Source organism: Mauremys mutica, chromosome 9 (genome assembly GCF_020497125.1).
Source record: "Mauremys mutica isolate MM-2020 ecotype Southern chromosome 9, ASM2049712v1, whole genome shotgun sequence".
NCBI lineage: Eukaryota > Metazoa > Chordata > Testudines > Geoemydidae > Mauremys > Mauremys mutica.
Window position 1 is genome coordinate 60,324,580 of NC_059080.1, and position 27,718 is coordinate 60,352,297.

The 27,718-nt window shown below is 44.0% G+C and overlaps 1 protein-coding gene across 2 annotated transcripts; it reads left to right on the forward strand.

Annotated features, from left to right (window-relative positions):
• The first annotated feature begins 296 nt into the window (after window positions 1-296).
• LOC123377165 (claudin-15-like) lies at window positions 297-27,470 on the forward strand. 2 transcript variants are annotated; one of them, XM_045029685.1, is made up of 6 exons: window positions 297-427; window positions 868-1,132; window positions 17,316-17,480; window positions 17,651-17,732; window positions 25,844-25,954; window positions 27,302-27,470. In XM_045029685.1, exons 2-6 carry the CDS (start codon window positions 913-915, stop codon window positions 27,399-27,401), a joined length of 678 nt encoding a protein of 225 aa, XP_044885620.1. In that variant the 5' UTR covers window positions 297-427; window positions 868-912; the 3' UTR covers window positions 27,402-27,470. The 2 variants fall into 2 exon arrangements, with proteins under 2 accessions (XP_044885620.1, XP_044885621.1); XM_045029686.1 differs by lacking the exons at window positions 297-427; window positions 868-1,132 and adding an exon at window positions 10,709-11,040.
• Window positions 27,471-27,718: the final 248 nt, after the last annotated feature.

Consider the following 27,718-nt stretch of genomic DNA (forward strand, 5'->3'; position numbering starts at 1 on the left):
TAACTGTGATTAATCGACAGCCCTATTAAGGCATTTTAAACATATTTTTCTGTATTTTAATGCAATTTAACAATAAGAAAAAAAAGGGAAGCTGACACCATGTGAGCAATCACCTGTTATCGGGCCACCCTCAAGTGATCCCCAGAATAGTCTGAAAACCTCTTGCAATTAGCTTTTCTAGCATAATGATTGATTTTAATTTGTTTAATTTAATTTGTTCATATTACTGAAACCAGCCTGTAGCGTAATACTATGAACTCTTATCCACCAGTCAATGAGCTGGCAGTGAGGCCTTGATTTTTAGTACAGGGGGAAAGGTCCTAATACAGTGCAAACTTTGTGTTTGACCAAACTGAGCCTAACAAAGTGCTGACATTACAGTCTAGCAGAAAGGCAACTGAAATAAGCAGAAACCATATCAGTAAACGTAAGTGTCGACATTATTTTGTTTGAAATTTGAATCTACATAGTGTAATGTGATAAAGTATAAATTGATTCAATTAAATTATTTTTATTCTTGTATTTGATTGTCTTAATTTAAAAAACAAACTGAGTTTGTAAACTAATGAAATGGAATGGTTGTAACAAGAGACACATTGCAAACTCAAAGTATTGGAGTATCTGGTTTTTTTTTATGGTAAACATATAAAGATGTAGAAACCTAACAATAAGGAACAAACGTCAAGATATAGTTAGAATACTTTTACTTGATTTCCAAAGAAATGATTAAACTTTAACTATCAGGTATACTGTAAAATAATTTTGCTAATCTTTTCACTGTTAGCTTGTAGTTTACATGAAGCATAGGCAATGTGACTAATGTAAATATAATCTGATCTGTTGCATGTATTTAAATTATTTTAATAGGTTTCTGATATCTGAATTTTGGGGGGCTACTTTGAAAATCAAGAAATGGGATCATCATCTTTACAAATCTCTGCGTTGCTTCTGGCTTTGGCGGGGCTCATCATTTTACTTGTTACAACTGTGTCCAACAAATGGAAAATTTCCAGCACTGCAACATCAATTATTACTGCAAACTGGATTTACGAAGGCCTCTGGATGAACTGTGCAGCTACTGCCATGGGTTCGGTTCAGTGCAAGAAATTTTTCTCCTTGCTGAGTTTAGACAGTAAGTGTATGGTTTATGTACATAAAATGCTAGGGTGCAAATTACGTCCCCTTTTGGGTACGGAGTTAGACAGGTTAGGGGACGGAATTCAATGGACAGGCCAATTGGCTTCAACCCAGCCCCTTTATGGCCACGACTGTAGCCTATGGTCTAGAGTAGCAGCAGCCCCTCTTCTAGCTCCCTACCCCCCTCATTGCCATGGAACCTTTGGATCCCATGGTTTCCCTCTTTCTCCAGCTGCATGCGTGGAGACCCTGCAGTGCACAGAGAATGGTGCTCCTGTGCATCCAGTCTACCTGCAGTATAAATATCCTAGCTCTTCGCATGGAAGTGAATTTCAACCTTCCATTTTGGGAAAAAATACAATCTCCAATAGTTTACTTAGTATTTGTTCTTAATTATAAACATATCACATCTGACTGTTTTGAGATGTTCATTCATATGTTGGTTTGGGATATAACTTTGCTGGTACTCCAGAACTTTGTGTCATACTCAGATCACTCAAATATTTTTTCTATTTGTCAGAATAAACATTATTTTCAAGAAGAACCACACGTACTAATTCCATTGTATGAATCAACCTAGAAAAAATGACTTTAAATATCTAACTTCAGATTGACAGAATTGTTTACTTGAAACTAGGATTTGCTGAAGGTAATTTCATTTCTGGTTAGTGCCACATATCAAAGTGCTCCTAGAATTTTGATTACTCAAAGGTGACAGTTTCAATATGAACAAATTTTAAAATGTTTCTGAGTGTACAACTATTTAGGACAAAACATGATAGTGTGAGAATTTAGCACCAACTGTAGCAACAGAAAAATTGTTACATCTAGGGATTGAAAAAATACTCTGGTTTAAATTATTCTGGGTTATCAGTATTCCTTCCTGGAGCCAGTTCCAAAACCCCCTGCTAGACTGAAGACACAGTGAAGGACTGACATATTTATACATTCTTACCTCACAAACAATTAAAAATACAATAGAAACAATTGCTGTATATTATTGAAAGGTTGGCACTTTGCGGCTGTTCTGTGGGATACAGCTGTTTTCAACTGGTTAGCACAAGATGAGATATTGCCTTTTTAATACTACAACGTTCCAATTACCCTTTTCCCTACTTCTTGAATCCTTCAGCCACTGTATTAGTTTCTTACTTGAAAGGTACATGCCAATGTTTTATTCCACCTGAAAGTGGAAAAAAATGATGCAAAGGTGCCTTATTGGTGGGATAGTACAAAGTTTTCAGGATCAGTAAAGCTTTTTGAGCACAATATGTTCACTGACATCAGACCATAGAACTAGTCTGGCATCCTGCTTCCTGTAGTGCCCAATGCCTGATGCTTTTGAAAACAAAATGATCCGCTTCTGTAATACATTTAGCCAGCATAGTCAATAGCACAGGAATTCTTCTTAACTGGTTTATCCCATCTTTAAATAAAATGTTCGATTTTTACTAGGAATTGCATTTACTACAAATTTCTGCATTTAGTACTTGCACTTACTTGGGATTTCTTATATGGCTGTGACATCACTGGCAGCCAGCTAGAAAGCTCCATCTGTGCGTAAAGTTTCAGGAAATCTCAATGCATTTGTAACATATTTTGGAGTGATTTTCAGTAATCATCTGCCTGCATAGACCACTTTTAATGGGGGGGAGGAATAGCTCAGTGGTTCGAGCATTGGTCTGTTAAATACAGCGTTGTGAGTTCAATCCTTGATGGGACCATTTTGGGGAAGTGAGGTAGAAATCTGGGGATTGGTCCTGCTTTGAGCCAGGGGGTTGGACTAGATGACCTTCTGAGGTTCCTTCCAACCCTAATATTCTGTGGAAGTAACTAGAGTGAGAAATAATAGTTCAGCATTTTCTTCCTACACCTGTTTGATTTTCAGTTCCCCTTCCTTTTCATGAGGAAATGTACTTTAACAGATAAGAGCTATAAAGGTGACCTGCTCTTCTTCCGTTACCGTGTTAGTGACCACTATACAACTCTGTTGTTGCTCAGTAAATTGGATGTTTGTGTGACTTAGAAGGAATTTTTTGTGACTTTTTAATAATTGTCCTTGATCCCACCGCAATCCCTTGTACATTTTTAAATGTTAAAGTTCCTCAGTATTCAGCTTATTTTTTCATGATTGTACAGAGCTATTTATTTGGGTCTAAATATAGTGAGCAGTATGCAGTATTTTGTTTCTTTGTTCTATTTGCCTGATGTGTAGAAATGTTAAAAGCCTGAGTATCTGCTGTTGTAAAACTTGTATAGACTTTAGGGGCTCAGACTAAGGATTAAAAATTCTTGATTTGCAATACAAATTTTTGAAGGTACATTAAGCCTAATGCTTCAGATTTTAAACCAACCTCTAACTATTAGAGATTAGGATTAGACCTCATGTGGGGCAGGGGAAGGCAGATTATCCTACATTTGTATACTGAGGGATATTTTACACCTTTGTGTTACTATCAGAGATTGTCTGGTTTGAAAACTTGCTCAGGAAGGAAACTCCTCAATTACAATCTCAATATAGGAGAAAACTTCTATTGTTTTAGTTAGTTTAAACTACTTAATAAAAGAAGGAAAGGCTTCATTCCACTTGACAAAGATAAAACTACCTGAAATGCTAAGAAACCCAGAGATGTCAAAATGTGTTTATTAGATGTCTAAGATGTGCCTTGTCTACATGTCTGTGGGTATATTATACAATTTAATTAACATCTGAAATTACCCTTTTACAAGAGGCAAAGGGACATGCCCAAACATGTCCCATTCTCACCCAAACTGTAACAATATGAAAGTGCTAGCAGACACTTTCAGGCAGCATGCTGTTTCCTGGCGAAACTGTTTGGAAGTGACATCTATTGAGGATCTGTCTAAGAGGCCATGAGCTACAATAAAGCTGGAGTTTGTTAATTAACCCTGTGTCAAAATGAGATCTTATACAGCAGATGATCCAGATACAATAATGCGTAAAATATGGTGGTAGTCATAATAAAGTCCTTGATAGCAGGAGACACCATTGAGAGTGTGATGCTGGCAGACCAGATACTAGCTCATGCCAAGGCCCAGGGCTTCACTGAACACTAACAAATACATATCTGGAAACCAGTCTGGCTTACCTATGTGTTAGTATAGTTACACTAGATATTAATCTAAAAATGTGTTTAGATTTTGTGGAATGCCTGTAGGATGCTGCATATATTAATCCTGCTTATAATATCTGTATCCCATGGTATAAAGTTATATTGAGTGTTTGTATTTTAAACATCTGTAATTGTGCAACTCATTAAACAGGAAAAGAAGCATTAATTAAGTTAGTGCTTGACCTGCATACAAGAAGGCAAATGAAACATTGTGCAGCATCATAGGACAGAGACTTTGTTGATTGCATTCCTCATTCCCTCCAGGAAGAGGAGTCCTGAACATGAATTTACCCCATCAGCTTGGATTCTGGGTTGAAGGGAGGATAAAAATCCATGATAAGGAGAATCTGGGTCTCCTTATGCTATCTGGACTGTTGAGGGGCAAAGATTCCTAATCATAAGCAAGAGATCCCCATGCTGGTTGGCGTAGGTCAGCCCTAAAGAACATATAGAGCTGCTTATTATAGAAGCTTATACTACCTTTTTAAATGGAAGACTGTAACACATTTGTGTATGTTTCCTGTTTTAACATTATACATTACTCTCTGATTTCTTTTCTTAGTTAATAAATCTTTAGTTAGTTTAATACAGTATTGGCCACAGGTGTGTCTTTGGTTTGAGATCTGAGTACAGCTGACCTGGAGTAAGTGACTGGTGCTTTAGGACTGGGAGTAACCTGAATATTGATGTGATTTTTAGGTGTAAAGTGGCCATCTATCACATGGTCCAGCTTGCCTGGGTGGCAAGATAGACTGGAATACCCCAGGGGGATGTGTGTTGTAGTGCTGTAGGAGTTCATGCTTGTTACTGGGTTGGTGAAATCTAGTGATAGAATATACCACAAGTTGGGGTTTCTGACCTGCTTTTTAATAGTCTGCCCGGAGGTTGGCACTCAGTCATGAGCCACTCATTTCAACGTGACAGAGAGCTGCACTGTGTAGAGCAGAATACTTCTGTGAGTACACAGTTTGTTTTACAAGACAAGGCTGATAACAGAAAATGGAGGGGCTGAAACCTCGAGGGACATTAAACTTGCAAGCTAAGCATTTAGCTCCTGCATGGAAGAGCTAGAAAGAGGAATTTAATCTCTATGTAGATATTGCTATGGAAGCTAAAGAGGATGCTGTGAAAATAAAACTGTTTTGTTACCAGATTGTAGAAAGGGGGAGAGAGACAATTCAGACTCTGTGCATGGAAATTCCCCAACCTCAACACACCTTAGTAATGAGCTGTTTCGATACTCACTGTAACTCTAGGAAAAATGAAACTGTGGAAAGATGTAATTTCTTTTCTTGGGATCAAGCAGCTGGGGAGGATATAGCACTGAATTAAAAGTGCTAGCAGCCAGCTGTAGTTTTGGAAATATTAAAGACTCACTGATAAAAGACCAGATAATGTGTGGGATATGTGACTCACAAGTACAAGAGTGGTTGCTGAGGGTAGCTGACTTAACTTTGGGGAAAAGCTTGGAGGTACATAGGGATGCCGAGCTATCCAGAAAGGGGATTAGAATTCTGGAAGGCAGTCAGCAGAAACTGTCTATGCAATACATAAAAAGAAATCAAAACCAGATATAACATCAGTAGGTGACAGCAGTACAGACACATGCAAATACTGTGGGAGAAAACATATAACACAGAAAGAAAAGTGTCCAGCTTATGAGAAAAAAATGCCATATCTGTGAGAAATTTAATCATTTTGCAGCCATGTGTTTGTCCAAAAAAAAGAAAATCAAATCCAAGGTACAGACAGTAACTGAAGAGAGCAACAGTGAATATGAGGACATTTTGTAGGTGGCTGAAGAGTGTAAACACAGTGCAGAAAGACACTAGTAAGTACCAGAAACACGTGGGCGGCACATGAGCCCCCCCGCCCCCGCTTCAAGGAGGCTAGCCATGCGGCCCCACCTCTTCTGCCCAGGGCCCTGCCTTTACCCCATGTCTGCTGGAGCCCTGAGCACCTGACTCCCAACCCCCATCCACTGGAGCCCTGAGTGCCCAGCCTCCGCGGCCAGAGGAGCCCTGGTCAAACCACCTGGGCCACCAGCCGGCCCCAGTGCTGGGCTGCCTGCTGACCCCAGTGCTGGGTCAGCCTTAGCGCCAGCCATCAGCACAGGGCTGAGCACCGGTTTTGGGAGACGGTGGAGCGTGGGCAGGGCCAGGGCATGGCTTAAGGGAGGCTAGCTTCCCCTGGCCTATTATACCCACTGCCCAGGCAGAAAAAGTTGCATGCAGCCATGTTACTTGGGAAGGAAGTGGTACAATTTCAATTAGATAGTGGCACAAGTTTTAAAATTATCCAGATTGGTCTGGTAAAACCAGACATATGGTTGGAGGGGACTAATCAGCTGTTAACAGTGTAAAACCATACCTCATTAAAGCCCATGGGGAAATGTAAAATTAAGAAATCCAAGGAACAAAAGGAAATACTGACTGGACTTTGTGGTCATGGAAGACGAGACAGAAGTATCACTTCTGAGCATCAAGACTGTCCAAACCATGAACCTAATAAAAGTTCCAGAACATACTGAAAGTGGAGAGCAGGGTGACTAAAGATACCTTGGATAGTATTACCTGGGACCAGGAGATGATACAGAGGGAATATAGAGAGGTGTTTCAAGAGACAGACGGCTAGATGGAGACTGACACCCAAATAGAGACTGACACCCAGTGCTTAATTTGTGCCAGGGCTTGCCAGGGCTGAGCCCTGGAACCTCTTGGCTTGGCTGTTCATAGCCTTGGCACCTCTGGGCTTGCCACGTCAGTTATGAAAGTAAAAAAATTGTTTGAGCCCCATTACCTAATTGCTTGAGCCCCGGCGCCTCTTTCATTACAAATTAAGCACCACTGACACCAGTGTGAAGCCAGTTAAATTGCCAAAAATAAAAGTACCCATTACATTACTACAGCTGCTGAAAGAGGAACTGCAGAGCCTACAGAATCATGGAATTATACAGCCTGTAGAGAAGAGCACAAACTGGATAAGCAGTCTTGTGGTGGTAAGAAAGCCATCTGGAAACTGAGGGCAAGTCTACACTATGTGCCACATTGGCAGAGCTGCACCGATGCAGCTGCGCTGCTATAGCACATCTGGTGAAGACACACTGTGCTGCCAGGAGAGCGCTCTCCTACCAGCATAATTATTCCATGTCCGTGAGAGGTGGAAGCTATGTTGGTACAAGAGTCTCCTGCCAACATAGCACTGATGTGGACAGCACTTAAGTCTATGTAACTTGTGTCACTCATGGGGGTGTCTTTTTCACACTCCTGAGCTATGTAAGTTACATCAACTTAAGCAGTAGTGTAGATCAGCCCTGAGAATATGCATAGACTCAAAGCCTTTAAACAAGCTTTGAAATAGCACCATTTTCTTCTGCGTACAATTGAGGACATACTACCAGATCTGTCTAAAGTGAGACATTTTACGGTATGTGATGTAGAATCCAAGCTTACTTGACAACCTGCGCAACTCCATTTGGGCAATACCAGTGGTTAAGGATGCCAATAGGAATCATTCCAGAGCAGATTGACCCAAGCATGACGGGAATCCAGCAATAGCAGACAATGTGCTGCTAGTGGGAGAGGGTGACAATCCAAAATAAGCACAATGAGATCATGACTACAAATTACTACAGTTTTTACAGAGATGAAGAGAAAAAAATATTAAATTGAACTTAGACAAGCTCAGGTTGAGAGTAACCGAGGTGCCATATATTGGACATTTGTTGACTCCCAAAGGCCTAAAAATAGACCAGGAGACAGTGAGAGCCAAAGAGACTGTATACTGGCCAGGAATGAATGAGCAGTTATGGATGGTCATGGAAAAGTGATGTATGCAGATCTTGGGAAGACACAACAAAGCATAAAACACAAACTACCCTCTCAAGCACATGTTTGAAGAAATAAGTCTTGCACTGTGCTCTAAAGGTTAAGGTTCAGATCTCTGAGCATCAAGGAAAGCAAAATGACTCAAGGTTTCATTAAACACAAGTGATCACTGCCGCTAATATAAAAAGTGCCTAACTGAATTCAGCTGTGCCAGAGGTGAGTGAGGAGAGGTAGTCTGTCAGATAGTGAGTATCAAAGCCAATGTAGGGATAAATGACCCTGAAGTTCTCCCTCTTCTTTTTTGGTAAAAACAGCAAGTTCTTCAAAAGGGATATAAGTACTGCTACAATACGCTGATCTAAAGTACCATCACTTTAAAATTGCAGAGACCCCTTGAGGCAGAAGTGCAGGATTTGGTAGGATTCTCTTGAGAAGTGAAATTGTTGCCACAATTTTTGACCCATACCTTATGAGGAGCAAATCCTCATGGCCATCTCAGAGCTTTAAGATTGCCTTTCAAGTGCAAAAGCACGGGTGAGCACGGCAAGTACTGCAGGAAGGCATTTAGGCAGGGGCGGCTCTAGGTGTTTTGCTGCCCCAAGCACGGCAGGCAGGCTGCCTTCAGCGGCTTGCCTGCCGGAGCTCCCCGGTCCCACGGATTCGGCGGCATGCCTGCAGGAGGTCCGCCGAAGCCGCGGGACCAGTGGACCCTCCGCAGGCATGCTACCAAAGGCAACCTGCCTGCCGCCCTCGCGGCGACCGGCAGAGCACCCCCTGTGGCTTGCCGCCCCAGGCACGCACTTGGCGTGCTGGTGCCTGGAGCTGCCCCTGCATTTAGGGTATGTCCACACAACAATTAAATACCCTCAACTAGCCTGTGTCAGCTGACTTAGTCTACAACGCAGTTTTACAGCCCATTAGCCCAAGCTCCATAAGTCTGAGTCAGCTGACATGGGTCAGCCACAGTGTTTAATTGCTGTGCAGACTTACCCTTAGAGTCCCAAATCTGCTCTTGTCTAAGTCAACAGCAAAACTCCCATTGATTTTTATGGTAGATGAAGCAGGCATATAGTGTTCTAACATCCCTTTGCAACCAAACCCATCCTTCTATAGCCTAGCCACAAAATGGCCGGAGAGGTTTGATGAGCATATCTAAAAGAGCAGACACATCTAGTTTACTAAGAATTTGTGGCACTTGTGATGTCCTTTTGGGAGTCTGTATATAAATTTTACATGCCATCACTTTATAACAGTATTATATCAAGTTGCATATCTATATAATTCTAACACAACATAAGGATCTAGTTCAGGGATCAGGAACCTTTGGCATGCAGCTTGCCAGGGTGAGGACCCTGGCGGGCCGGGCCAGTTTGTTTACCTGCCACATCCACAGGTTTGGCTGATCGCGGCTCCCTCTGGCTGTGGTTTGCTGCTCCAGGCCAATGGGGGCTGCAGGAAGTGGCGTGGGCCGAGGGATATGCTGGCCACCGCTTCCCACCGCTCCCATTGGCCCGGGACAGCAAACCGCGGCCAGTAGGAGCTGTGATCAGCCAAACCTGTGGACGCGGCAGGTAGACAAACCAGCTCGGTCCGCCAGGGTGCTTACCTTGGTGATCCGCGTGCCAAAGGTTTCAATCCCTGATCTAGTTTGTAAAGAAATTTTGCTTTCTTTTCAAGATAAGGTAGAAGCAGTTTACCACCTGTAAAAGATGGTTAACCCTATTGATATTTGCAAGCAGTTTAAGTTATTAAAGTCATCAAGTGCCAGTGCACATTTCTTCTGTGGAGCTAATCTGGGATATGATTATACCCTTAGTCACTAGAACGCTAAAAAAATAACAACCTATGACAAACTGAAACTTTTAATAAATTGATATTGCTATCCATATAACTGTTTTCAAATTGTGATTCAATCCTCCGGAGACTTTGCCTTATTTTGCTGTGATTCCATGAAACTTATGTTGTCATACTTTCATTTTCCAGCGTGAGTGGGATGTGATTTCATGAGGATATATCACTTTAACTAGAGATCAATAGTCTGTAAAACATTAATGTTTACCTTCTATCCACAAGCTTAACATCCTTTGAAATATTCAGTATAGTAATACAGTAGCTGTCTGTCTTAACTAAAATATATTTTATGATGGGATGATTTATTGTTGTGCATAATAAAGTTCCAAAAGTGCGTAAAGTGCTGTATGTACGAAACAAAGTTCCTGCTGTTGAATTTACAATCTAATTTTGTCTTAAAGCAAATAATATAAGAACACTAAACTCTCAAAGCAGCAATAAAATTCCAAGTAATAGTAGCCTTATGTAAACCTGTGAATGATAAAAATAAGATAGAGATTTATGAACATAACAAAAATTTACCAGTCTCAAACACTTCACAAGAGGAGTGATAGTCAGAACACTGGTTAGACTTTCTGACTCTGGATGCATGATGGGCTCACTCTGTAACTTTTAATCAGAAAAAATGTTAAATAGAATGTGTAAGTTTATCAAACAATTTCAATTAATATCTTTCCTATAACTTGCTCCCAGATATTACAGTCATGCATGAAAAACCTTATCACTCTGTGGGTTGAGCAAAGAGCAAAGGTAGCTTCATTTTGGAGTGAAACCAGAGATAGAACAGCACGTAGTCTTCTGAAGGGAGCAATATTTGTATACACTTCATTTTAATAAAAGATAGACATAGCTGAGTGTATTAATATTCACAAACATGTCTGCTGCGTTGGAAATCACTGGCTTTCTGCTGAGCTTGTGTGGGTGGCTAGTTGTGGGAGCCACTTTACCGAATAGTTACTGGAAAATCTCCACCATACATGGGAATGTGATTACAACTTCTAGGTTGTTTGAAAATCTGTGGAAAAGCTGTGCAGAAGATAGCACTGGAGTCTCCAACTGCAGAAAATTCGATTCTATGTTGGCATTGCCTGGTATGTCTATATTTTTGTGCAATATTTTTTATATAATAGAAGAATTTGTTGGAAAGAAGTAATATCAGTTATAAAAAAATCTAACCCTATATCCTGTCTAGTAGTAATGGAAGATAAAGGTGTGATGAATTGGGACTATGTCTGTACAATTTATGAATTCTGTATGAGATTATTAATCCTATATGCCTGTATCAGGCTGTAAACTTCTGAATGTGCAGCCTTTGCCTCCTTTATTGTCTGTTTGGCCTCGTCTACACTGCCACTTTACAGCTCTGCAACTTTCTCGCTGAGGGGTGTGAAAAAACACCCCCCTGAACACTGCAAGTTTCAGCACTGTAAAGTGGCAGTGTAGACAGTGCACGAGCACTGGGAGCTGTGCTTCCAGTGCTGGTAACCCCTCCCCTTGTGGGGGTGGTTTTTTTACAACGCTGGGAGAGCTCTCTCCCAGTGCTGATGCTGCGACTACACATTACTAGTGAAGACATACCCTTTGTCTCCATGTTGGGTTGAAAATTCTGAAGGTGGGTGGCAAAAGAATAATAATAGAGGGTAATTGACTTTTAAGTCAATCATTGGAAATCTATTCCCCCTAGACAAAAGACTGGTGGTTTCTGTCCAAAGTAACTGAGTTAGCGGGGGGGAAAGTCACCTTGGCAACAGAGTCATCAGATGGGTTTGTGCTCATGTGGGGAAGCTGGCAAACATGTCACCTGATACAGGGAACTGAAGATTTTAAAAAGACAGAGGCTGGTCTGCTGGGGGAAGCATTTTCTTCAGTCCATGAGGGAAAGACCACTCACTATATAATAGTGTGCATGAGGCAGGGACACCCTGACTGCCTTCTGGGACCCAGATGGTTCCCCAAGGACTCACGAAGGAAGGGTGAGCTAGAAATTGAGGGCCATAGTTTCAAGTGTTTACTGTTTTGTATGATCTGTACTCTGTGCTTTACATGATTAAGTATAAAAGAGAATAAAGGAGTTACACTGTGCTCTGTGCGTGTATGTTTTAACTGCTTTACAGCTGTTGCATGCTCCTGAGAGAGTTAAACTGTAAAATAGAAGTGGAGTTCGGGAGAGGGTGTGTTTAAGTAACTGGGGTATTCAGGGGGTCAGTGTCGGTTGTGGGGCATAGGGCAGGTGGGCTGAAGGCCCCCCATTTCTGAGAAGGGGTACAGACTCAGAATCAGTGCCTAGGAAATGTGCCAGAGAAGCCAGGAGAGGAACTAATGCTGAAGTCTGCTGAGGCTCTGGAAGCTTCATACCCTAGGGAATCCAGAGCACAGAGGCTTGGATTCTCCTTACATCAGTCCTAGTGAGTGAGCAGGAGGAGGCGCTCATTGTGAACTGCGACAAAAGGTAAAATAGATATTTTTGGTCAATAACAGCTTCTCAGGGCACTGAGCCTCCTGCTGCATCCCACACCCCTTCTGCACCCCAATCCCCTGCACTGAGCCCCCTGCCTGCACTCCAACCCCCTGCTGCACCCCAACTCCCTGCCCTGAGCCCCCTGCCTGCACCTCCACCCCCTGCCCTGAGCCCCCTGCTGCATCCCACACCACTTCTGCACCCCAACCCCCTGCTGCACCCCAACACCCTGCCCTGAGCCCCCTGCCTGAACCTCAACCCCCTGCTGCACCCCAACTCCCTGCCTGAGCCCCCTGCTGCATCCCACACCCCTTCTGCACCCTGAGCCCCCTGCTGCACTTCAACTCCCTGCCCTGAGCCCCCGCCACACCCCTCATGCACCCTCCGGGGGCAGGAAGGGGGTGAGTGGGTGGGGACATCTGGGAAGGGGTTGGAATGGGGGCAGGCAAGGGGTGGGAAGGGGTGGGGCCTTATGGAAGGGGTGGAGTGGGGGCAGGGACAGGGGCAGCGAGCGGGGGTGTCAGTGATGTGGCCCTAGGGCTAATGAACTAGTCCTCATGTGGCCCTCGTGGTCACTTGAGTTTGAGACCCCTGATTTAGAGCTTCTGGCTCCACATAGCATTTTATTAGTGATTATTTATATGGCATGAGCAATTCACATCACAGTATTGAGAACAAACTAAACTTAACAATCTGACCACAGCTGATGCCTAGACAAAGGGCAGGATATGGCCTAGAATCTGTATTTGTATAATACAGGGGTCGGCAACCTTTCAGAAGTGCTGTGCCGAGTCTTCATTTATTCACTCTAATTTAAAGTTTCCCGTGCCAGTAATACATTTTAATGGTTTTAGAAGGTCTCTTTCTATAAGTCTACAATATATAACTAAACTATTATTGTATGTAAAGTAAATAAGGTTTTTAAAATGTTTAAGAAGCTTCATTTAAAATTAAATTAAAATGCAGAGCCCCTGGGACCAGTGGCCAGGACCCAGGCAGTGTGAGTGCCACTGAAAATCAGCTTGCGTGCCGCCTTTGGCACCCGTGCCATAGGTTGCCTACCCCTGGTATAATACAACTCCCTGTAGTCAAAGATATCCAGATCCCTTTAACACAGATAAGGGGTTTGAATTGAATATCTTATTTTAGGCACTGCTAATTCAGAGTGTGGTGCAAAGGAGACAAACTATATTAAATTACTTATGTATTTAATACCTCTGTTACAGCTGGTAGATCAAGCATTTGTCACTAAGCAGTTAATCAGCTGCCAATTTCTATTTGTATTGGCACTTTAAATTCTAGTTTTATTATCCTTGAGTTAAGATTCAAAGTATCTGCTTCAGATTAGTGAGGTTAATCAAGGCTTCATATAAGGAATATACTTATGGAATATATAATACAGTAGAACCTCAGAGTTAAGAACACCTTGGGAATGGAGATTGTTCCTAACTGCGAACAAAATGTTATGGTTGTTCTTTCAAAAGTTTACAATTAAACATTGACTTAATACAGCTTTGAAACTACTATGCAGAGGAAAAATGTTTCTTTCCCTGTGTTTTTTTAGTAGTTTATGTTTAACAGAGTACTGTATTGTTTTATGCTTTTTTTTTGTCTGTGTCTCTGCTGCTGCCTGATTGCATACTTCTGGTTCCAAATGAAGTGTGTGATTGACTGGTCAGTTTGTAATTCTGGTGTTCATAATTCTGAGGTGCTATTGTAGATAGTTTGTATCCCATCATTGCATCAGAGGAGGAGATTGAAGTAGGTAAAGAATGAACGATGTCCTGGAAAAAGAAAACTGAACGAGGAAAATAGAAAAACAAACTGAAGAGCAGATTGATGAAAAACAAGAAAGATGAGATGTGGGTCCAAGAGATAAGCTACTGGACAAAATCAGTGCAGAGAGAGAATCTTAGAAGGCAAACATCAAACAATATTGCATGGAAAGAAGATGAGTTGCTCAACAAAAGGCCTAAGGATGCAGAAACTTGTTTTGCAGTATCTAAAAGGAGGATCCCAGGACCTCAAACTGGGTGATGAAGCCCCAGAAGGTGAAACTGACCAGTTTGCTTTCTTCAACCACCTCCTACAACTAATCTATTTTTGATATTCAGATTCACATTCCTTTGGGATCTTGTATGTGAAAACACTTTGGACTAAAAAAAATTATATTTAATATGTTTTTGGCAAAATAAATTGAGATTCAGCTATCACCACTATTTCTTTACATACTGATCATCAGGCCTTAAAACAAGACAGGAATTAAATTGCCCTTTGTGGTGTTAAAGTATAACAAATACAATTCATACACAAAGGATACATAAGCCTTAACCTACTGGGCTTCCTTTTGTGAGTCTTAAATTTAAAAAACAGGATTGGCTTGAAGGTTCAAATATTTACCGGACAAGACTGACTGGAAAACAAAACAAATTTTAATCACTAACTATTATGTGCTATATACACAACCTCAAAGTGGTTCATTCTGAATGTTATGTGCACCATATATATTATCTAATCTTAAACATAAGTAACATGTTTTCATCTAGAGTCAGCATGATGTAATGGTTAGAGTGAGGGACTGGGAATCAGATAGTCACGAGTATCTGTGCCTCAGTTTTCCTATCTATAAAATGGGAATAATACTTAGATTTCTCAAGGTCTTTGACAGATGCCATTTATGTGCAAATTGTTGCTACTTTCTACAAAGCTGGAAGTGGAAAAACTACAGCCAAGCAAATGTTAAGCAATAACTCGGATATTGAATGGATGTCAGAAGGTCAGAGACTAAATATAAATTGAGTTGAAAAACAATAAAACTATTGTGTATATAGAACATTGGCAATGAAACAGATTGAGGTGGCGCAATTAGCTCTGTGCCATCTTTGATGTAGAATCATGTGCTGCAATTACTATTGATTGGTAAACTAGCTTAGTTTGTAATCTGATTAATAAATACTGTAGTAAAAGAAGGCCCTGAGATATAAACCTTGGTATCAGAGGCCTGGTATGAGGCCTAAGGCCTGAACTAAAGTAATGGTCAAGACTTTGCTAACATGAAGCAAAGTTAAGCTGTGAGCCAAAGGCAGGCCCGGCTCACAGAAGCTGGCAAGGAAAGGGCTGATGCTGCAAAAAGAGACATACCTAAAAGGTACTGGACACCAGGTATCAGAACATTTGCATACTCGTACACTCCCCACAGATAACAAGGAACAAGCTGACCCAACCCAATGACAGGGCCAAAAGGGTAATATGATGGATAGAGTTGTTTTGTTCGAACCAACATGTACAAGGTGAGAGATGGCACCTTGCTATGTAGAAGGGTTGTACCTTGCTATGCAGTGGAGTTGTACCTTGCTACATAGAGGGGTGGCACCTCAACATGTTTGTACCTGTGTATAAGAATGCATCCCTGGGGCAGTGTCTTTGTCCAGCCTAGGGGGCAGTGGAAAGTCCCACCACTGACTGAGCTGAGTCCATTGCCAGGGGGCACATATTCGTAGTATGTCCTGTAAAGTCTAGAGGGAACTATTATTGTGCTTCGTTTGACAATAAACCTGGCCGAAGTGCCTTTGTACCTTACTAGAGTCTGTGGGTATTGGGGGTTCTCGCGGGGTCTGCTGTGTCAGTTATCTGCGCAGAGCTGGGACAGCACACAGAGGGGGCACACGCACGCAGCCGATTGATATCAACACTGAACAGAGCAGAGCACCACACCGGTAGCATCTGACGACAAATACCTTCTATAAAAAAGATAAAATTGAGAATAACCCCTCCTGTTATGGAATTAACTCTAGCAGCTCCATAGTTAAGGTTGTTGAGATGATTATAATGTGGTAAGGGGTGTAGTAGTAAATCCCTTTGTTAGAAAATAATGTAATCATTAAACTTTACATCAGTTACCCTAAAGGTATGATTTAATACTCTGGCGAGTTACAAGTAATCCTGTTTAATACTTTAGGAGTTTGAAAGAACTAAATCTTAACATTCTTTGAGCATTGTCCATATGGATCCCTATCTTTGGAGATGCACACATCCGTGCCATGCAACCCTAAACCTTCCAGAAAGCTGTGTCTGTTCAAGCTGTGCACTCACCCTTCTTACATGCCTCCAAAGACCAGAGTAGCTGAAAATCAGGGCTAAAACTATTCATTTTACGGAAAATGATTTTTTGCCCTTTTATTGCCTGTGAATTGTTTCCTCAAGAAAAATTGAAATAGATGTTTTATAAAATATTTATTTCCTCAAACACTTGTACCCTTTAATATTCTGGAATTTTTAGCTCAGTAGGTCAGGCGTTTATTGCTTGTTGTTGGGAACTGGATTAAGGTGGGCAACTTGGAGACACTTGGCAAGTTTTTTTAAAAAGGGAAGTTCAATTTGTAAAAATCTTTTTTTGAGATTTCAAGCCCAAATACCTTGGATAATGGGCATCTGATAAATGCATCAGAGAATTTAAACATGAAGAGCTAGATTTCCAAGGTCTTCTCTAAATTAGTACCTACTCTTTTTCATGCACCATTTTTAATGGACACAAAACCTCACATTTGGCCTTACAACAAGCAATGGTTCATATAGCTCTGGTGATCAGATAACCAACTCACTAATTTGGGTGTAATTTTTCAGGTTTACAAAAACCTCTGTCAGGTGTTATTGAAACCATTAACCCCACCACTACTAGTTAATCCAGTTCAGCATTAAAGTTTGCAATCTCATTAATTTCCTTACTGCATAAACATTCTGACTTTTAGATGCTTCTGTAAACCAAATGGCTACACCTTGTAAACTTCACTCATCACTAATTCTGATAATTATTTGAAGTTTTCTTTGATGAACATGTACTTTCAAAATTGAATTTTATTAAATTACTTGTGCAGGAACTGATTTTTTTGTCCCGCTTTTCTAATGCAGCTTACATACAAGCATGTCGTGCCCTGATGATCATTTCCATCGTCTTGGGTCTCTTGGCTACTGTGCTGTCATTGTTTGGTTTAAAGTGCACACAAGTTGGGATGAGTAATGAAAACACAAAAGTAAAGATTTCTGTAACGGGGGGAGCGATCTTCATTTTAGCAGGTAAGATACCAACATTGTGCATTGAGACTGAACTTAGTACACCATTGGTGCTCAATTCTGCTTTCATGATTAGCAAACTAAGTGAAATGTACATCTGTTTTCATAATTTAAAGCTGTAGAACTATTTAATGGTTTATTTAAGTATGTGCATGTTGAATTTTTCTCCATAGGACTCTCTTCCATGGTGGCTGTTTCTTGGTATGCTGCAAGGATTACTGCTCAGTTTTTTGACCCACTGTATGGTGGAACGAAGTAAGTTAATGGACCTGTTGTACCAAATTGCTGAATATTTTTAAGATGGCATCAGTAATTTCAGTGGGCAGTTTCCTGTAAGGGTTTTCCAGGACCCCGTAGTCTGTACTGGTCAAGTTATCCCATCCTGCTTAAAGAAAAGTTTATCAACAACTGAGCCTTTGAAATCCTCTTTCCCACAGGATGGAGGAATTATTGCTGGTTGGGAGGACTAGGGTATGTCCTCACTTTCAAGCAGTCAAGGAAAGTGCAAGGCATACCAGCCTCAAATTCTCAATCATGGCGCATTGGCACAGAATGTACATCCCTCTGTTCTATTGGCATGATCTCCTGTCACTAATGCGCCATTGCATCGGCTGTCTGTGACCCTTTTGGGGCTCTTAGAATGCAGAACCAAAGTTAATGTGACATGGAGCAATTACCAGCAAGAAATCCTCCAGATCCACAGGTGTGCTTGCTCCAAAATGGCTTCTTCTTTGTTCCATCATGCTCCCTGAAATTCAGAGCTCTCCTATGTGGACGCACAGAGATTTCTGACGGAAGGTGGAACACACAGAATAGGTGGTGCTGTGGGAAGGACTTGGCTTTATTCGTAATTATTTGTATTATCATAGCACCTAGGAGTCCTAGTCAGGGACCGGGACCTCATTATGCTACGTGGTATACAAACTCAGAACATAAATACAGTCCCTGCCCCACAGAGCTTACAATCTAAGTAGAATGGATACAACTTAAACTGTGTTTGGAACATCTTGTTACTGCCTATTCATAGAATGGCAGTAACAGCTTTGGAGGATATGACAATGATGGACATTTAGGTATCCTGTCCTCCTGTCTAGCGAATACACAGTGCAATGACATGTGCCCTCAGGCTAAATGGATTTTGGTTAAGAGTGTCTTAAAAATAGCCGCCACCAAATTCGAGTATAAACCATATTACATAATAGAGTGACTTCTGCCCACACCAAGAGCCCTTTGTCTGAATGGAATATAAATTCCAGAGAAAGAACTTGAAGGTAATATATTGCCTTTTCAGAATAATATTAACAGTTTAAAATTCAGAAACATTCAGGAAAAATTCCAGGACCGATCTTACCTTCGCTCCATATCCCCACCCTTCCTCTGTCTCTAGGCTTAAAAGCTTACTTGTTGAGTATGGCAATAACCCAGATCCATCTTTCCAGGCTATATTGTATACAGAACTATCTCCACTACCTGTTGGGAAATATTAAAGTGGATAAAGGGCAGATCTTTGGGATTCACACTTTGCAATGGACAGGGCCCAAATTTGTCAGCTTGTAGTACAGAGCTGATGGTGGATGTCTCAGCCAGCTGCCTTGGTGACTGAACTGAAGGAAAGGGGAGGGCATTTGGAAGCTGGCCGGTGCATGTTTCTGAGACATTAGGAATCCATCAAGCATGGCCTATACACTGCTGCTGCTCTGAGCTTTGGGAATCTTTTAGAAAAGCAATATCTGTTAAGGTTGCACGAATGCCTCCTTGTAGCACTGGCTATTTGGAGCTGAAGCTGCAAGAAGGTGCGCAGTACCTGGCAACCTCTGTTCTTTTATTTCTTGGCTAGCTGTGGGGATATGTTGTGTTCCTGTCATCCCAATTCAGTTTAATCTATGAATTTCATTACAGTCCTCTTTATTCTTTCTTCCATTTCATGAATAAAGCTGTTACATAAAACAGATCCTAGCAGATACCTGTGGGAAACTCTCATCCCCCTAAACACTTCGTTCCCTCCCTCCCACCTCATACTCTGGGGGCGGGAGCAGGGGTTTCCCTCCGCAGGCTGCTCCTGCCTGCAAGCACCACCCCTGCAGCTCCCATTGGTTGGGAACGGGTCGCTGTGGCCAATGGGAGCTGTGGGGGTGATGCTTGCAGAGAGGGGCAGTGCATGGAGCCACGTGCCCCCGCCTCCCTCCCCCAGGGGCCGCAGGGACACATTGGCCCCTTCCGGGAGTGGCATGGGGCCAGGGCAGGCAATGAGCCTGACTTAGCGGCAGCCATGCTGTGCCACAGACTGGGAGCCGCCGGAGGTAAGTGCTGCCTGGCGGGATGCCACAACCCAACCCCCAGCTCTGAGCCCACTTCCATAGCTAGCACCCTGTACCTCCTCCTGGACCCCTTCCTGCACCCAAATTCCCTCCCAGAGCCCACATCCCACACTCCTCCTGCACCCCAACACTCTGCCCCAGCCGGAGTCTCCCTACACCCAAACTCCCTCCCAGAGCTTGCACCCCTCACCCCCTCCTGCACCCCACCCCCCTGTTCCAGGCTCAGCGCAGAGCCCACTCCTAGACTGTGAACCCCTCAGCCCCAGCCCAAAGCCAGCACCCCCTCCCAAACCCCAACCCCTCAGCCCAGCCCAGTGAAAGTGAGTGAGGGTGGGGGAGAGGGGAGATGGAGTGGGGCGTGGCCTCAGGGAAGGGGCGAGTAGATCCTGGGTTGCCTTTAAATTCAAAAAGTGATCTTGGGTGTAAAAAGGCTGGAGACCACTGCTTTAGAGTATTCTCACCCATCCCTTTATAACATTATGTTGGAGTTCCACCGGGCTCTGTCCTTGGTTCTGTTCTCTTCTCCCTCTAGACCTTATTTCTGGGTAATCACTCTCACAAACACAAATTCAACTACAATCTCTATGCTGACTACTCACAGTGCTATCTGTACTCTGGACCTGTCTCCTTCTGTCCAAACTAAACTCTCAGCTTGTGTCTGACATCTCCTCGGGAATGTCTAGCTGTCAGTTCAAGCTCAACCTGGCTAAACCAGAACTCCTAATTTCCTGCCTGAAATCCTTCCCACTGTCTCCTGTCTTGTAAACTGTAGACAACACCACCATCCTGCCAGTCACTCTCATCTGTAATCTGGGTGTCATCTTCAACTTGGATCTCTCTCTAGGTCCTCACATCCTGGCTGTGTCCGAATCTTGCAGATTTTTTCAGCATAACACCATTAGGATACAGCCTTTCCTATCTGTCCATACAGTTCAACTATCATCCTGCTCTTATTATCTTGCATCCCGATTACTGCAACATTCTTCTCTTTGGCCTTGACAAATGCAATCTTTTCCCATTCGTATCCATTCAGAATGCTGCTGCAAAGACCATTCTCCTTACCCATCACTTTGACCATGTCACCCCACTCTTTGCATGGTTCTGACTCATCACTTTCCATGCCAATCCCCAACCTGTCTATCACCTCTCAGTCATCACTGAAAGATCAGCTCCTGATTCCAATCTGCAGCCATAGCTCACCTGTTATATTTTCAAACAAGCACTTTCGTGCTTTCTCCCATGCTGTCCCTTACCCTTGGGAGAAGCTCCTCGTAAACAGTCACAAAGCTACAGTAGAACCTCAAAGATACGAACATTAGAGTTACGGACTGACCAGTCAACGGAACACCAAGTGAAACCGGGAGTAACCAATTAGGCAGTAACAGAGACCCCCCCCAAAAAAAGCAAATACTGTACGGTGCCTGTATTACAACGTAAAGGTAGGCACATCTGGGCTGCCTGTCCCCACCCCCACGCACGGGGCAGGCATTAACAGCAAGACGTTGGGGCTGCCGGCCCAAGGCAGCTGGAGCCAGCTAGTAGAGCAGGAGCAGCATTGGGGTCTGCACCACTTTCACTCCTTCCCCCTCTCCCCTGGAGGGGGATACACACCCTGCCTGGAGGGGGAAAGCTTGCAAACTCACACTGGTGCTGAGTAGGGAGCTCAGCTGCTGCTGAAACCTGGCCTGGAGTGTCAGCTGCTGGATCTGGAGTCCGACCTGCGCTTCGTTCAGAGTTACAAACATTTCAGAATTATGGACAACCTCCTGTAAACGGGCTACTCACCGCCGCGGCGCCTCCTGCTGGTTCTTCCGGGGAATTAGCTCTCTTTCAGCCCGGAGCGCCCTCTGCAGGCCGGTGATCCCCCTTTTTCCTATCGGCCCCGTGTCCCTCCCAGGACCCGGTGCCCCTTTCACTATAATTGGGTCTCCCCCTCCCAGGGGAACCCCCACACTACTATCCCCACTTTGCCTCAGTAGTGGCCACTGACAGTCATGGTCTAGCCCCACACCCTGGGGCAGACTGCAGTATCAGCCCACTCATCACAGGCAAAAGGGGTTTGGACCTGCTGCTTTGTCCTACCCCTGGGCTGCCCTCTGCAACCCCCAGTACCTTTGGCCCTTTGCTAGGCCGCAGCCTGGGGCTTTCCAGGCTGGAGCTTCCCTAGCTCCTCAGCCTGTTCCCAGCCCTGCTTCACCCAGGTACTTTACCTCTGCTCATAAGCAGCCAGGCCCATCCCTCTCTGAAGGCAGAGAGAGACTGTCTGGGCTCTGGCTTCCCTGCCCTCTTATAAGCCCCAGGGCTTCAGTTTGGGGCGTGACCCCAGCTGTGGCCACTTCCCTACTCGGCCCAGCTTGCCGAGCCACGCCTCTCAAGCCCTGGCAGGCAGCATTTCAAGCCCCTCCGGGCAGGAGCCGGGTCCACCCTGTTACACACCCTCCCCCTCAAGAACCCCTCCGGGGGGGGAGGGGGCAGGCGGGGTGTTCTATCGGCCCAGCATTCTTCTCAGCTGGGCCCGCAGGGAATCTCTTTCCTGTCGCAGGCCCTCCATTGCGTGGAGCAGCCTGCTGACTTCCCCCTGGCTCCGGGTCCCCACCATAGACCTCCCTGGCCCTCTGTGGGTTCTCCCCTCAGTTTGGGTTCCCTGGTTACGGCGAGGCCGTTTTGCCCCAGCCCCTTCCTGTTTAGGGGCCTCGGTCCGGACTACCCCTTCCTGGCGGGGGGTCCCAGACCGAGCCTCAGTTACAGGCACGCCCCCTTTCTGCCCCAGGGGGTATTGTCTCATGAGGTGGCCCTCGGGGTGGCAGTGGAAGCACGCTCGAGGCCTCCCCCCTGCCTCGGCCCCAGTTTTGTGGGCCTCAGCCCTTCTTTCTGGGCTTGGCTGGGCCCTGCGAGTTCTGTGGGGGCACTCCCGCTTCAAGTGCCCCGGTTCCCCACAGGCCCAACAGTTCCTTGGCCTTGGCACCGGCCTCCTGCCCCCGGTGCTTGGGCTCCGATGAGGTCCGTGTGCCCTCCCCTGCCGCAGCTGAAGCAGCCCCGCTTGCTGCTTGGCGAGTCGGGCCCGACAGGTTCTCCAGTAGTAGTCTCGGTGCTGTCTCTCCCCCATTTTGGGATCAGCTAGTCTCTGAGTGCCCGGCCCCGGGCTCGGGGCCCGGGCGGCCGGTCCTATAGGGGCCTCAGCCTCGAGAAAGTCCTCCATAAGCCTAACGGCCGTGCTCAGCGTTTGCGGACAGTGCCACAACGCCCACGCCCTCCCAGGAGTCGGGAGGATGTGGACGAACTGTTCGAGGACTATCTACTCCGTGATGTCAGCGGAGGCTCTATGCTCCAGCTGTAGCCATCGGGTCGCTGCATCCCTTAACTCCTGGGCCACAGCCCGGGGCCGGACGCCCGGAGGGTAAAACTTTCCCCGAAACCGTCGCCGAAAGGCCTCCGGGGTGACCTCGAAGGCATCCAAGATGGCCGCCTTCACTCGGGCGTAAACCCGGGCCTCATCATCGGGGAGGTCCCGATAGGCCCTCTGAGCGGGCCCCGTCAGATAGGGGGCGAGAAGGATCGCCCACTGGTCTGGTGCCCACCCGGCTACTGCCGCCACCCTTTCGAAGGTTATGAGATACGCCTCGGGGTCATCCTCAGGCCCCATCTTGGCCAGACGCACGGGTGGCGCAGGGGGCGCAGGTGAAGCAGCCCCCCCTGGTGCGACGCCACCGGGGCTCGGCCACAGGGTGGCGAGCTGCTGGAGACATTGGGTCTGTTGCTCCCGATGTTGGACCGCCAAGGACTGAAGTAGCTGCTGTTGGTGGGCCCCCAGCTGCTCCACGAGCTGCTGCTGCTGCTGCTGCTGGCTTTCGGCCAGGAGTTTAATAAGAGTCTCTGTCTCCATTCTCTATCTAAGGCCGTCGTCCTCTGGGCAACTGTCCCATAGTCCGTGCCCAGGCCTCTTGTATCAGGGGCGGACCGCTATGCCCGCATTCTCCACCACGTGTAAACGGGCTACTCACCGCCGCGGCGCCTCCTGCTGGTTCTTCCGGGGAATTAGCTCTCTTTCAGCCCGGAGCGCCCTCTGCAGGCCGGTGATCCCCCTTTTTCCTATCGGCCCCATGTCCCTCCCAGGACCCGGTGCCCCTTTCACTATAATTGGGTCTCCCCCTCCCAGGGGAACCCCCACACTACTATCCCCACTCTGCCTCAGTAGTGGCCACTGACAGTCATGGTCTAGCCCCACACCCTGGGGCAGACTGCAGTATCAGCCCACTCATCACAGGCAAAAGGGGTTTGGACCTGCTGCTTTGTCCTACCCCTGGGCTGCCCTCTGCAACCCCCAGTACCTTTGGCCCTTTGCTAGGCCGCAGCCTGGGGCTTTCCAGGCTGGAGCTTCCCTAGCTCCTCAGCCTGTTCCCAGCCCTGCTTCACCCAGGTACTTTACCTCTGCTCATAAGCAGCCAGGCCCATCCCTCTCTGAAGGCAGAGAGAGACTGTCTGGGCTCTGGCTTCCCTGCCCTCTTATAAGCCCCAGGGCTTCAGTTTGGGGCGTGGCCCCAGCTGTGGCCACTTCCCTACTCGGCCCAGCTTGCCGAGCCACGCCTCTCAAGCCCTGGCAGGCAGCATTTCAAGCCCCTCCGGGCAGGAGCCGGGTCCACCCTGTTACACCTCCATTCCCGAGGTGTCCATATCTCTGAGGTTCTATTGTACTTCATTATCCTCCTTCAAAGTCCTCCTTCAAACTCTCCTTTGCCTTGATGCCTACAAAAAGCATGACAGCAGTTAGGTTGCTGGTGTGCTGAAACCACAGCCTGTCGTGCTGACCAATATTGTCTCATTGTTTCCTTGTACTCATCTATTTGTCTATATCCATCTGTTGTTTTATATTTTTTTCTGTGTTTGTACAACATCTGGCACGGTGCGGCCCTGATCCATGACTGGGATTCCTAGGTACTGCGATCATACAAATAATAACATTAAGAGCTCCATTAAAAAAAGAAGGGCAATGGGTTTGTATCTGGCCTTTTGAAAGACTGACTAAACTAGTCATTCTTGACTATTTATTACTGATATTCTGGGTTAGTCCTCCTTACTGTTACCACTTGCTGGTAATACCAGGTTAGATATGAAAAAGCTGGACATGAAGAGAAATCCAGTTGACTACATAGAGCTAAGCCCTTCAGGAAGTCCACCAGCTGTTATTAGAATATAGGGAAAAGTATAAGGGTGAAGCAATCTTGGAAAAGCAAAGGTTAGACTGGATACAAATTTGCATTCAAACCTGGTATGAATAGACAGAAATTCCTTGCTAGAAGGAAACTAAGTTTTCTACATTACAGTAATGGAACCATATCTACAATATGCACCTATAACATTGCTGTCTTTGAGATTTTTAAGGTTGCTACTTTCAGATCAATTCACACTTTTAACTAAACATTTTCTTGGTAGGAGTGCTAGATCAGACACTAATTGCTTAGGTGTTTAATAGTCTCCTACAGTGGGGATCTGTATTGGTAATTCTGTGTAGGAGAAAATTATTACGCTGAAGAGATAATATTGAGATCTCCAGATGTAAGTGGATAAGTGCAGTAAACCTTTTTTTCCCCTTTTATCTTCAAGCTGTTGCTCCATGTATTCTGTTCTCAGACACTGTAAATATCTGTCCTTTATGATCAACTCTTCGGTATTTCTAAGCAATTACCTATCCCCTTTATCTCCATGTTGCTTATTAATTTTTGTTCGTTAAATCCCTGATTCAGCAAAGCACTTAAGCATATGCTTAAGAGGTTTGTTGATTAGAGAAACAAATGCTTACATTATTGGCCACATCATCTATTATGTAACATTTAATTGGGTACTGAAACTAAACTGCCTGGTTTACAATTCTCTGCATTCTTTACCAAGAATGATGCTAGCTTTTTATACAATTAGCACATCTTATAGCTAGTACAGTGTAAAATGTATTACTGCTTATACAAAATATATAATAATATAATGGAGAAAGCTTTAAATCTTCTATGTGTAATCCTGTTGTATGATGCTTCCATAAAATCCTTCATATTCCAGGTATGAACTAGGAGATGCACTGTACTTAGGCTGGGCTGGATCGATTCTGTCTATGCTTGGTGGGATCTTCTTGACTTGTTCATGCAAAGGGGGAAAAAGAGGAAAGCACAGGTAGCTCTTTATCTTAAAGATCAAAATAAATTATATACTTCAATCAGTGCCAATTTATGCATAGAAAGTGGGTTTGTCCCCAGTTATCCACTTCTGTATTGTGTAGGTGCAAAAACTAGAGGCTAGGACTGTCAATTCAACACTGAATCTTGCCATAAACTTGTGATGTAAACATGTATATATTCTTTATGCCTATCCTTCTGACCTCTGACACTGGCTTGTTAAAATTTGAAATAATCAGTTTTATATTTTTTATAATTATGGATCAGTGTTGGTGCTTTTAATGAATGTACAATGGAATTGTGCAGTCAAAGAGCAGAGCTTCCTTTGTATTGGTAAAATTGCAATACAAGTTCTTTAACTTTTTGTTTGTATTATGGCAATAGTGCTATAATTTTCTAATCATATATTTTCACTACCATTAAAAGGATATAATTCCATTTATCTTGCAGAAAATAAAATCCTTTTTTCCCCCAAAGCAACTGATACAGTTTAAGAAATTCTGAGATTTTTCTTGTTTCTTGTAGAAAGATTTGTTTAACAATATGTCAGAAAAATTAAGATTTCTGGCCTGACTACTTATCCTTTTTCATTGGAAAAATACAATCTTTATTTGAAACAAGTCAGATGTGCAGCAGTTGTCTGGGAAATGGTTGCAATTGTCAGAAATAGTAAAGGTCTGTGCACCCTTGAAATGTCCAAGGAATACTAGGACCAAGTACATCTAAACCACATTTATTTAAACTAGAGTGACCAGATGTCCTGATTTTATAGGGACAGTCCCAATGTTTGGGTCTTTTTCTTATATAGGATCCTATTACCCCCCATCCCCTGTCCTGATTTTTCACATTTGCTGTCTGGTCACCCTAATTTAAACTTTTTTAAAAAGGCGATGCACAGAAGGAAGAAGCATGTTGTATGATGCTTTACTTAAACATTGGAAAAAGCTATGTGAGAAGAGCCAATGAGGAACAGTATTAGGTTGAGCATGATGTACTATTGCATATTGAGCCTGGTCCAAAGCCACTGAAGTTGATGGACAAATTTCCATTGACATAATAGGGCTTTGGATCTGACCCATAATGCACTGACTCACTAATTTTCAACATGATTTTAGTAAGTCCTTCAGTGAAACCTAGTGCAGAGTTTAAAGCTCTGCAGGGGTAAGATACCAACAGCGTGGACCCAAGATAATTTTCCACTTCATTCTTTATTGTGTTGATTTGTGTTAAAAATTGCAACTAGCATAAATAAAGACTCCTGCTTAGATCAGTTAAACTGATTTTGTCAAAGATCATGTGGATGTGTAGTACTTAATAATTTACCATTTGTTTTTGTTAATTACAGCGACCGCAAGTATGACTATGCCGCTGGCCAGGCAGCTCATCAGCCACGCATTTACACCAAAAATTCTGATACAGTCATAACATCCAAAGATTATGTGTAAACTCTTCTTTTATTTTTTTAATTGTTTGTACGTTAACATCTTGTCAATCCAAATAAAAAGATAAACTAATTTTTGAGTGTTCTAGTTCAGGCTGCAATCTTTATCTCAGTATAGAGGTTGTTATATGTTTTAGTACTTCCTTCTATTTTGGAATATTTTGAAAATGGAAACAGTTAAGTTTCTGGAAAGATATTGCCACATGGAGATATCTTGTTGACTGACAAGCCAAGCAAAACAAAGCCATAAGTATGGTGTATGGTGACAACAAACCAAGAGTAATTGTTAATCTATTTTTGACTTGCTCAAACAGTGAAACT

Excerpts from the sequence above, each read along its gene's own strand:
- LOC123377165 (XM_045029685.1), top strand. The coding sequence starts at position 913 with ATGGGATCATCATCTTTACAAATCTCTGCGTTGCTTCTGGCTTTGGCG. Across the intron at positions 1,133-17,315 it reads CTCCTTGCTGAGTTTAGACA|CTTACATACAAGCATGTCGT; the intron begins GTAAGTGTATGG and ends TTTCTAATGCAG. Across the intron at positions 17,733-25,843 it reads CCACTGTATGGTGGAACGAA|GTATGAACTAGGAGATGCAC; the intron begins GTAAGTTAATGG and ends TTCATATTCCAG.